This window comes from Bipolaris zeicola (genome assembly GCF_000523435.1).
Source record: "Bipolaris zeicola 26-R-13 unplaced genomic scaffold scaffold_412, whole genome shotgun sequence".
NCBI classification, from domain to species: Eukaryota; Fungi; Ascomycota; class Dothideomycetes; order Pleosporales; family Pleosporaceae; genus Bipolaris; species Bipolaris zeicola.
In genome coordinates, this window is record NW_006912461.1 from 1 (window position 1) to 11824 (window position 11824).

At 49.4% G+C, this 11824-nt stretch overlaps 5 protein-coding genes across 5 annotated transcripts; 2 read left to right on the plus strand and 3 right to left on the minus strand.

The window, feature by feature from the left end:
- Positions 1-2980: 2980 nt before the first annotated feature.
- On the minus strand, positions 2981-4177 carry COCCADRAFT_59813 (uncharacterized protein; the record flags this gene model as incomplete). Its single annotated transcript, XM_007720157.1, has 1 exon — positions 2981-4177. A coding segment is annotated over one exon (1197 nt), but the record flags the coding sequence as incomplete, so codon positions are not given.
- A 134-nt stretch (positions 4178-4311) lies between these two features.
- On the minus strand, positions 4312-4758 carry COCCADRAFT_41907 (uncharacterized protein; the record flags this gene model as incomplete). The annotated part of the gene is made up of 2 exons (XM_007720158.1): positions 4312-4530; positions 4639-4758. The coding sequence occupies 2 exons, from the start codon at positions 4756-4758 to the stop codon at positions 4312-4314; spliced, it is 339 nt and encodes a 112-aa protein (XP_007718348.1).
- Positions 4759-5846: 1088 nt separating this feature from the next.
- Positions 5847-6086, plus strand: COCCADRAFT_111974 (uncharacterized protein; the record flags this gene model as incomplete). The annotated part of the gene is made up of 1 exon (XM_007720159.1): positions 5847-6086. A coding segment is annotated over one exon (240 nt), but the record flags the coding sequence as incomplete, so codon positions are not given.
- Positions 6087-7858: 1772 nt separating this feature from the next.
- COCCADRAFT_10047 (uncharacterized protein) lies at positions 7859-8956 on the plus strand (the record flags this gene model as incomplete). Its single annotated transcript, XM_007720160.1, has 1 exon — positions 7859-8956. The coding sequence occupies one exon, from the start codon at positions 7859-7861 to the stop codon at positions 8954-8956; it is 1098 nt and encodes a 365-aa protein (XP_007718350.1).
- Positions 8957-9139: 183 nt separating this feature from the next.
- COCCADRAFT_111966 (uncharacterized protein) lies at positions 9140-10790 on the minus strand (the record flags this gene model as incomplete). Its single annotated transcript, XM_007720161.1, has 4 exons — positions 9140-9276; positions 9356-10188; positions 10247-10320; positions 10374-10790. 4 exons carry the CDS (start codon positions 10788-10790, stop codon positions 9140-9142), a joined length of 1461 nt encoding a protein of 486 aa, XP_007718351.1.
- Between the last annotated feature and the right edge of the window lie 1034 nt (positions 10791-11824).

Consider the following 11824-nt stretch of genomic DNA (forward strand, 5'->3'; position numbering starts at 1 on the left):
CGCCAGACAACCTCACGGAACACTAACGTAAAGCTCACCGGCCTTAGTGTGGGACCCGGCAAGAGAAGTATAGACCCGAACCCCGTGTAACAGTGGGCCGCTCGGTGGGGTGGGCCGTTCGGTGGTGAAACACGTTAATGTAATGCTTCCCTCTTAGATCTTGCTAATAGGCATGTTATTGTGATTAAGTGCATAATATGTTATGGCTTAAGTGTCGAATTAACTTTAGTAGCAAAGTTGACCAAATTGATGCGAGAAATAGAACAAGCTTCTTGATGCTATCTTGAATAGGTAAGTGCAGCTGAGGTTGTGCTTGGTAGTGATAGACTGCATGACGTTTTACTTTATGAAACTACAAAGGCTCGTATACATCACGTGGAGAACTAGTTATTCACGTGTTCGTTTAGACCGTTGTACGTCGACGGAGGCCTTGAACGAGGAGTCCCTTGAATGATGTCACGTGAAATGGGCTTGGCACAGGACGCCTGGTTTGGGGTTGTTATTTTGGGGCCAGCAACGGACGAATTTGTTTATTTCCTCGATCCACTTGTTACAGGTTATCATGACAATGTGACGTATGGTATGACTCGGTTCTCGGCGTGTCCGGCCAAACCTTACTTAAAGAGTGAAGCCTTTTTTCTGAATACTATCACTGGAGGGGATACACAGTTCCGATGATCATCTTGACAGATAATACAGACGTTTTCCTATTTCAACTTTTAGATATAGCACTCCGTCTTCGGAACGGTAAAGTAGATGACATTAGTCAAACCCGCGCTTTTCGCCTTCATGTCTACTCTACAAGCTTGCATAGCGTGACCAACAAAACCAAAACCCGGTCGTCCACGAACTGCAAAAGGAAGCTCGCAAATCCAATGCCATCAGTCAAAGCGTACCTGAAAAGGCATGTAGCATGTCGACTTCCCCCTTAACGACAATCACGGCAACCACTGCCCAGGCACTCCACGCCCTCCCGGTCTCGCCGCCACCTATCACACCCCCATACCCTATCACTTCGTACCAACCCCCTCCCATGCAACAAAAAACGCATCCAAGAAACGATCACCAGCCGCCCAAGTCCTCCTCTCACCCCCTTATCTTCACCACCACCCCAATCTCCGCCATGCACCCATTTCTATTTTCAACCCCAGCGCTGTTCACGTGTCCCCCGGGCCGCATATGCATGAGGCGTGCAGCTTGCATAGCCCTCGCCCATCCACCATCCACCATCCACCATCCAAATCCCCCTTCCTCCCTCCATCTCCACACATCCCACCCATCCATCCATCCATCCATTCATCCATCTAGTCTCACGCCTTAGTACGCATACGCGAACCCACCCTATCTTGCAAATCCCGTGCCACAATCAAAAACCCCACAACCCGTTTTTTTTCTTGACACGCAACACGCAACTCACACCGTTACCCGGTGTCGTACAACGTTACACTTGCTTAGCCTACGCCACTCCCACTTTTTTTTCTTTCTCCCGCTGATCGTCGTTTCGCGGGTTTCGGCAGGTACGGACGCCGAGGATCGTTTGGGTTTTTTGGTTAAGTAAACGGTGTGAGCAAGTTTGTGGGGTGGTGGGTGGGACTACTACTACTGCTACTACTTCTACTACTACTACTATCATGCTTGTTCATCCACGCCAAGGGGAGGGACGGGGGACATTGTGGATTTGGAGAGTGGTACCGGCTGTTGTAGTCATGTTTATTCTACGGGTATTTACATAGATACTTGCTATAAAGCGGAGATTTGTGGTTCTTCTGGCCCCCAAAGACGTGTTTATCTTCCCCGCGGAATGGCGAATGTCCGCCCTAGCGTGTATGTGTTGTCTAATGTCCGACCTAGTGCGTCTTTGTCGCTTGCGTGATTGTTTGACGGCTAGGCGTGCATGTGGTAAGGCGTGGGCGGACATGGCCGATGTCACGAGTAAGTAGTATAGTGATGTGTGGTTTTTACTATGGAATTTTGCAATGATGCATTGAAGTATCTGGGAGTTCAAACTCCAATTGATTATGTTCTATGTCTGTACACTGTTGCAATTCGAAACTTCTGAGACAGTGACGAAGTTACAAAGTACTATTTGATCTCTCCTCCTCCTCGGAACTTGTTATAAAGATCAGCATCTCATGACGGAAGTTTGTCCAACATCAAGTCTCCGCTCCGTTAAGGCATTCCGCGAGGCTTACTTTACTTGTCGTCACTTAAACATTGGCGTTGGCCATCTTCATATATTACGTTCGGACCCACTGTGAATGAAACGTGATGGACCATGCATCCTATGCGAAGAGGCGTACGACCCCTGTTGAGGATATTACTCATACCCATGCGCAGAGCATTTGCGGGTGTGGGGGCTGCATTTCCCGATGCGGTAAGAACGGAGAATACAAAGGCCGCATCAGGGTGTACGTCAACATATCTGGCTCTTTGTCGCATGTGAAAGGAAAGATGACAGGGATTAAAGTTTTCGTTTTTGTGGGTCAGTGCATTCCAGAATGCCCGTATCGCCGTATGGATGGTATGCAGAGTCCCGGTCAATGACTTGTGTGACTTGTAGCGACTATGCAAGTTTGCGCATAATGACGGCTGCGTTTCCGATTCGTATACGCTATCCGAGCCAATGCATGAAAAAAAACCAGGCAGCTTGATCAATGTGCACCAGTGCATCGAGAAGGAACTACAGATCTGTGCTGCTGGATAGCAAGACCATCGTGCTCCGTGATTAACCAGTGGTGATGCTGGGTTTTCTTACACCCGCAAGTAGTGAAAAGAAGGCGTAATCATCATACGACTATGACCAGATCTTGACAGCTCCGCAAGGTATCAAATCTTAGTATTTCAAATGCACGCCACATGCTTTGAATGGCATAATGGTGAAAACTGTTTATCGTAATGCTGCGCTGATTGTCGCGCTTCCATTATCTTCGTTCTGATATCTTATCACGCTGGACGTACGTGTTCGTCATCTTCGTGTGCGTCGCCATTGTGCCTCTAGTTCTCGTGCCCTCGCTGCAGCCTCCAGTCTCTTTCGCTCTGCCATTTCTTCCTGGCTCTGTTGGTAATTGGGTAACTCATCGTCTCCTCGCGGTGGGTCGTTCAGTCCTAACAATTCCAGTTCCGCGTTTACTTCATCCATCTGTGGAGGTGGTTGCCATGGCTGATACGAGTCCACAAACATATCCAGTGAAGGTTGTGGATGATTGAGCGCAGGCGCTGCTAGTGACGAAATGAGTGGTGGGGGTTCAAAGTTCTGCCAGTCATCTCTTTGTTCTCGCTGGGGCCGTCGCATTGGCGGGGCGCATGATCCCTGGGGGTGCTGCAATGGCAGGGGAATGCTGTCGTTAGTACTCCGACGAGCGAAAAGCGAACCTCGGAGCTGTGGTGGTGCACTGGGAGAGAAAGGTTCAGTGTCGCTCGGCAGACCAGTCATTGCCTCTGCAAAGAGGTGAAATTGTGACATGTCCGTAAAAGGCTCTGTAGGTGAAAGACAAGTCGTATGCGGCCGTGGTCTACTGGGTGCTGTATCGCGTGGTGTCGAGTTGAGGGTTGGGTCAGGAAAGGTGCGAGTTCGGGGCGATATCATTTCGAGGTGGGCATCGGAAGAAACCGTACGTCGTTGCTGAGATAGTGATGACGGATTCTGTGGCGGCGTAGAATACGGCTGGTACTGGAAGGTTTCTGAGAAATCCGTAGCTGGAAATTGAGTCTGGGGTAGATGTTCTGCGCTGCTGCAGGGCGACTGAACGAAACCACGGGGCGAATTAGGCATACTGTGAGAGTGAATATGCGAGTAACGGGCATGTGTTTCCACACTCAAATCTGTGGAATGCCGTTGGTTCGGTTGGTAGGGTTCGGGCTGCAGAAGTGTCGAGTCTAGTTGGCGGGGAGGCTCGCGACGGAGAAGACCAAACAATGTCGAGCATTTGCTAGGTTTCCTTTCTGAATTTGAGGGCGAGGGTGGTAGTGGTTTGTTGAGATCTGAGTTTATGATTGGCGGCGATCGCAACGGCGTGGTTGGGTGAGAGGAGCATGAGCTAAATCGGTGTGCCGTGGCTTGGTATGCAGATAGCTTTGGCCCGTCTTCTTCCTCTTCCTGATGTCGGCTCGCAGAAGCCGGAATGTTGTACCAAAGCTCGTTGGCCGGCCGCAGAGGACTGGGTCTGTGACTGTCGTGCGCCATGGGCCTTTGTTGTTGGTGCGGTGTTGAGGCGAGATCAACGCGCAGAAGAAACAGGTCAGCCGGCGCGACTGACTTTGGCGTGGACGACAGGTTCTGGGGCTTATAGCTGGAGATTGTCATGGGGATCGTCAGCAGGTGGGCGGTGGTGGCATGCTAAAGGAAGCTGTGTCGCATGCAGATGAATCCAGGGCTGGGACCAGGGGTAGATAGGCTGGGCCCACGACGATGGTTTTAGAGTAGTGGTTAGATGCAGTGCAATGGTGGAGCGCTACTGCAACATGTAGTATTCGGGCAAACCCAGAGATTAATACCGGTAGCCGAGTTGCAGTCTGACAGGCCCAAGTCTTCTAAGTATGCTTTAGCGAAGCGGATGTATAGTATTACCAGACGGGACGACAGCGAAGTATATGGATCAAGCGGCAAGTGTGGCGTAGCCAAGGATAGTAGTAGCCGACGCAGCGCGCAGGGGCAGGCAGGACAGAGAGTAGTGAATTGCTATGTATATGGCTATGTGTAGGTACGGAAAAGGAGAGTGATGTTAGCGCATAAGCCAGAAACCACCTGTCCAAACGCATGTCATGATGAGAGCAACAAGATAGATGCAAGGACAGACCCCCAGCTGAAAGAATGGTGTTGACGGAAAGGGATAGAGACTTGAAGAGTCGAAAGGATTTTTGAGGCGGCTTGCTGGCCTAATCCCTCCGGCCAAGGCTCACACGACGCTTATCACACTCAACACGAATACGGCACAAAAAGTGTAGCGAAGGTGCAAGCGGTGAGGCTTAACATGGTCCATGCTACTACCCAACCTCAATGCAGCCAGCCGGCCACCTAAGTCCTCCTCCGCGCATAAAGGGTTGATCATGGACGCGCCGAGCGGGATGCGCGCAAGCGGCAAAAATCCTACTACTCTAGCAATGCAACAGCTCGTGCAAGTGGCAGTGGCAACAGCAACGGTAACGGCAAAAAAGGCGGCCATCCATGATGAGATGAACGATGCAGCGCATGCACTGCCTCAGCTAAATTTAGATGCATGCGCCCTAAAACCACAACGTGGTAACTAGCCGAGGTCCTGGCTGCATGACCTGTCGTTGCCCCGGCCGCAACCATCATCTCGACGCACCATGGCTTGATACTCTAGTGCCGTCAAGCTGCCCAAAACTATTCACTCTTCTCGTCCTGCTCACTGCCGTCTCCATCGGTGCCTTGGCTGCTGACGGCATACGTATGGCCTAGGCCTCTTACATCTCAATCGGCGTCATCACCAATTGTCCACAACATTAAATCAGCCAGCCGTCATCGTCGTATCTAATATCAAACTTTCGGCTCAATGCAAATCGGTCACGTGAGCTCTGCTCCACTACCTTAGCGCGTTGCATTGCAGTGCTAGCATCAAAACTGCTCAAGTCACGCATGTCTGCTTTAATAAACAAGTGGTTGGCTGTGGAGTTTGGCCTTTGCTAGTAGCATGCATCTCCCTCCCTCCGCCTTTATCACAACCTCGCAGAGCTCTTGATTTGCGGGGCGTCTAGTAGGGCCCAAAGATCGGGTCTTGTCATCTTGACCGATCATTTTTTTTTCCGTATCCGCTAGTACCCATATGCTACCCACGATGCGGAAAGTTCCTACCGTCCTCGCCAAACCAAAAAGCACGTCTCTATAACCCATCCGTGTGGTCAGACTTTGTGCAGAGCATAGTAAGCTCGTACGAAATAACGGCGGGATAGTTGTGTCATTCATCGCCCATCTCACGGAGACAATGAACCACGGGTACGGGTCTAGACGTGTGGCGTTAGAGTTTGTACTTTCATACACACAACAACCACTAGTGATATCTCGGGGGTGCACAAGCTCACATAGGATGTGGCGAAGAAACTCGAACCACCAAAATTGCACGGCCTGACGGCTGTCATTTGTACAAACTCTACAATAGGTATCCACGTGTTCGCTATAGTCACGACGGGCATGGCATGCCGCTAGGTATCATGGCTTGTTCTAGGCCTTTTGAGTTTGAACTCGACACAAACTCCTTTTTCTCAGCCCCCTCAAAGAATAACAAAATACAAACTAGTCATGTTTGAATGACGTGAGAAGGGTGCCATTTCATACTAGCAAGGCTCTGTCTCCAACAAAGAGTCATGTGCGTGGACAAGGTGTTGGAAGAACTACGCCAGTGCTTAGACACGCGGACTCGGTTTGTTATTTCCGTGACACTTCAGTAAATACCATTTCACTTACATAGCTGACTGTATACGCAATTTCAAACGGACAACCCTTTCCGGTCTTATTTCCCTTAGTGTTGTCCGCATTGTACCCCTTGGCCGGTAGATACCATCTTTCGATCGTCAGACAAGCTCTTCAAAGATTGACTTTCTTGCCACATGGCTTCTTCAAGGGGGTGGCTTACTTGGACCCATCATCCCATGCATCACTCAGCTGAGGACACCCTGGAAAGCAACAACACACTCGGCCTAAGAGATAAAAACGTGACCAGGTAATTTCATTTAAAATTGACCAACCGGAGCTAGTGAATTACGATTAGTCAGAAAAAGGTGATTGAGAGGATCTGTAAACAACTCTGAAGAGACCGAAAAGCACATTGATTCAAGTGTCACTACGCAAAATCACAATTGCAAAGCAAATGTTAATATTTTAGTTGATAGTATTCAATTTAAAAATAAAACTATCCTTGAATTAAATCATTGCCCACATTCTGTACACCCGCAAAATCACTCCATCTCCCTTCCACCATCTATCGGCGGCACCTTCTTCCCCAACCGCACATACTCCCACATCCCCGGCAGCATCACCAGCAAACCACGCCATAGCCGTGTTTTATGCGTTACGCCAAGGGACTATGCGTACACGGATAGCAAAATGTATGGGTGGTCTGAGCCGTATGATAGGAGGGGGGCTTAGGAGGGTATGGGGAAAGAGAAAATAGTGAATATCAAGATAAGGTATGCAAAAAAGAATTAGTTACAAAGTATAATTAAGGCATGGAACTTGTGATGTTATGGCAGTATCTATCTCTCTCTCTCTATCTATCTCTCCCTCATTAACCTAAAAGAAATACGTGAATTCTCGAAGAACTATTGAGGATTTAACCAAGTCTCTTGCCACTTCCCGAGATGCGTAGAAATGAAGAAGAAAAAGAAGTCTTTTTTTCCCTTGAGATTTTCTCTTTGATTAAACACTACCATTAATCCCAAGCTAATTGCGAAGATTCATTGCGGAAAAGATCCATATACGTAATAAACCTTTCATTTCTTTCTTCCAACTCGCACATAGTTAACTTAGTACAGTGTGAGCGATGCCGACTAGCAGATTGACAACTAGGCCTGGCACCTCTCACCTTAGAGGTACTTCCCTTAAGTAGTTATCCTGAGCATTGAAATCCACGAACATACAGGTAGAAGACAAAAAAAAAGAAAAGTACGAGTACGTAATTGGAATGCACGAAGGAGAATGAGAAATCTGTGAAATAAGATATGTGATGCCACCAACCAACTCATTGACTACATCCACCTGTGAAGTCCACAACCCCCCCCCCCCATCCCCCCATATGACCCAGTCCGACACCTCCCTGTCGCACGTTAAAAGGCGCATCTGCACATCCACCCATCATCCACCAATCTCCACACAAAATCTCAAAGAAGCCACCATCCAAAAACAATGGTCGAGCACTGCAAGCGTCTCCGCGTGCAATACCGCCCTCAACCCCGACAATCCTGGCACCTCCTCAAAAACCTCAGCAAGCTCAACGGCGGTTTGAATGCGGGCATCGCAAAAGTATCCTGCAGCAACCCCTCCGCACGAGGCATGGTCTTCATCGAAAAACGCTTTGGGGCTCAAGAATTCAAGTACAGAGTTGCTCATCGCGAAATTCAACTGCTGCACCAGATAAGCGATCACATGAACATTGTCACAATGGTTGATCATTTCCTCGACAAAGGAGCGCTACGCGCGGCCGTGTACCTGGAGTACTGCGATCTGGGGAGTCTGGATGCGGTAGTATATCAAGTCGCCAAAGGAAGGCATGTCCACGAGCGTAAGGTGTGGAGCTGGTTTTTCCAGCTGTGCGGCGCGCTGACGTATTGTCATTGGGGACCGGAGCCTAGCAAGAGCGATGACGAGATTTTTCAGTCGGGGTGGAGTAGGATTTATCATCGGGATGTTAAGCCGGGGAATGTGCTGTTGACTAAAGAGGGGGGACAGATAGTGGTGAAGCTGGCGGACTTTGGATGTGGAGTTTCCGAGGACCATATTGCGCAGGCGCAGAGCGAACAACTTGCTATAAAGCAGCAAGTGGGAACGCCGGGGTTCGATGCACCAGAGTATCCGTTCTTTGGGGGAGCGTCGGATGTCTGGCAGCTGGGGGTTACGATGATGTGCTTGTGCACGGGGACCATGTCGCCGAAGAGTCGCATGAATCCTGGTGGTCAGATATGGGATAAGTCGAGACCAGCGGGAGACAGTTATTCGGGCAGGCTCAATTCGAAGATCAAGCTGTGTATGGCGACAAGGCCCCAGCAGCGATCCACCTCCTATCAAATTTTGCAACTATTGGACCAAGCAAGTGTGACAGAAATGTCAACGTTGTCCAAGGATAGGCGTCCGCTGGCACTATTCAAGCCATACGACCGAGAGAGCCCTCCAGTGATGAATCATATGCCAGCATTCGAGTCAGGACCCGAATGGTCAGTATTTCTGGCTCAAGGCGGAAGGCAAAGATGGAATCAGATGAATGCACCGGCCCTTTCATTCTTTTAAGCCATAGCCTTTGAAGACTTAAGAGTATCGCGCCCATACTCATTCCCTGGATGTTCTCACAAGCACATATACGTTGATTCTTCTACAAGAAGCGGTTTCGGGCACGATTCGATTCGTAGTGTGGTTGTCGATAAAGGTCGAGACGCCAGCTCAGTCTAATATTATTCTCAGGCTATTCTGTTTTCACTGGTTATGCCAGCCCCAAGATTCCTCAAGTTGTGCAATCATCGCGGTAGGAGGGAAAGCATGTGTTTGTTCACAGCTGTACCACAAATCGCGGAGGCTTTGTTGCTCCTCTCTTATGGTGAATCGGTCGCCAACTATGTACATTAGAAAGTGTTCTAGAAAAAAATGCAAGAAAAGAGTTATGTATGAGCAAGCTCCAAGTAGAGCACGTACCTAGTGCAATCGCATAGCATGCGACAAATATGCAGGGAAATACTTTAGGATTTGATTGAGCGACACCGCACATTATGCGTACGTTCTCTTGTACAGCCTTGTCCACGACGGCACGTGAAGCCTTGTGTGCAGGCCCAAGCTGCGGTATCGTAGGGTCATGTACAATCAGTAGTGTATGAGCTAGGAGATTGTACTGCATGCCCATTACATGCTCTTTTCGATGTAGGCGGATATCTGGAAAGCTGTTTCCGCTCGAACTGTCTTTGTGGCGAAAATAATACGGATCGAAGCTGTCAGGTCTGCACTGGTTCCACGCTTTGTTCTCGTCCATGAGCTGATTGTAGCGAGCGATGCTATTTCTGTCCTCTCCAAAGACAAAGTTGCTCACATCGCCAAGATGTGCAATAGTCCGCGTAGCCCACATTGAGTCGGTAGCCGGCTCGAGTGAGCGGTCTGCAGGGAATATGTGTAACTTGAAGGCTTTTTGGGTCATTAGTGAGATCCACAGTTCTTGACGAAAGGCGGCCCAGTATATGGCCTGGCGCCAGTCTGGTCCAGATGTAGCAGCATACGACTGTTCAGCAGCGCGAATAATCGCTTGAGTACCAAAAAGATGGCCTTGAGGGTCACTTCCTACAACTGAAATGTTCATCTCCTCCAATAGCCGTAGAATAACGGTCGCTGCAAGCAGTGGCTCTTCCTTGATGGTTGAGTTGTCATTTAATGCAGGGATCAAAGTGTCAAAGCATCTCTGGTAGTAAGCATCAGCAATGTAGGGATCAAAGTCGGCAATCCGGCTAAGCTGGCGTGCGGACAAGGCAAGGATAGCATTCCTGCATCAAGTCAGCAGGCAGCTTCTTATAAGAGTGGGTCCTACACGAAATTACAAACATTAGTGTACTGTTTTGTTTGGCCATCTGGACAATGTGGCAGCCAAAATGATCTCTAGAATCCATCATATCAAACTAACAATAGTGAGCAGAAAACTTCTTGTTGCTGTCAACGGCCAAAGACTCACAAACAAGGCAACATTTTCAATATAGTGCTGAAGCAGCATAGCCTCCTGCTCCTGCTCCAATGGCCATAGAACCGGCTCGCCAGGAGGCTGCTGATAAACAAACGTGCTAGCGTTGGCGTCGTCGTGCCTTTGATAAGCACTCGTATTTGGTGGCTGACCCGGGGTCATAGATGGCGCAGAAGTATTCCGCTGAACAGGCGACTCAGAATTTAGCAACGATAAGACCGTCAAGCCCTCCGTGGGCGTAAACAGAGTAGAGTTTGGAGTCAAGTTACTATTGTCCTGGCCACTTGCCGAAGAAGGACCAGGCGATTGATACAAAACAGAAGATCCGCTAAAAGGCGAGTCGCCGTTCTGAACGTAGTGTGAACGAATCTCTGGGGATTCATCCAAAAACTGAACTATAGCGCATTCCATTAGCAAAAAGCCGTCACGGTACACGAGTAGTCGTGGTTTTCCTACTTCGAGGTGGGAACGAAACCCAGGGCTGGGCAGAGCTGAACGAATCTGATATGGAAGATCGCCGGAAGCGTCTACCACTCTCGTATACGCATTCCTTTTTGGCATGTTCGCATCTTCCGCATTTCGGCTGCTTCCCGTCGCCTATCGCAGGATCATTAGCCAACGGGGGGTGGGGAAGGGGACCGCGGATTTTAGCCACCCGCCTCAGCGCTCGTAGCTTACATCGATAGTGACGCGAGCGGCATCGAATACTAGATACGGAGTGTCAATCAAAGTGTAAACAGCGGGTAGTAAAGACAAAAAATCACGGCCCAAGGGTCTTCGTACCATGGCATTTGCTCTTGGCCACGCGGTATGCGCGTGGCAGTGGGACCGTAATACAACAGTTGCGGGCAAATTTACGAAGACTGGACATGCGCGCGAGGATGCTGCATTCCAGTGCTCCGAGATGAGAAGGACGCGCCGATATCAGCAGCAATGCAGCATCCAACCATATTCCGCGGGTTAGTAAAAAAATTGGACAAAAACGGTGAAGGGGGGTTTTGAGCTCCGCGGAGCAAGAGTAGTAGCAAGGTAAGTAAAAATTACAAGCAGCTGGGTTGGTTGCTTTGCTGGCAAAGGAAAACCTGAATAATTCGCCGCAGGAAACGGGCATTGCTTTGGGGGGGGGTGCCCCACATGGTGCATTTGGCCAGAAGAAGCAACTTTGCCCGCCACACAACCCCCCCTTTTCGTGCCAATAGAGGCCGAAGACATGCCTAAGTAAGTACTTCCCCGCGGGGAATCCATGCACAGGGTCTCCAATGCTTACTACTCTACTGCATTGTACTACTACTACACATGTATGAGCATACATATCAAGACCAGAGCGTCAATGGATTCTACAACTAGACTATTCCTCAATTCCACCCCATAGAAACAAATACAACAGTAAAAAGCCAACCACCACAATGCCCCACGCCATCCCCCCGTCCCCCTCCCACCCCCAT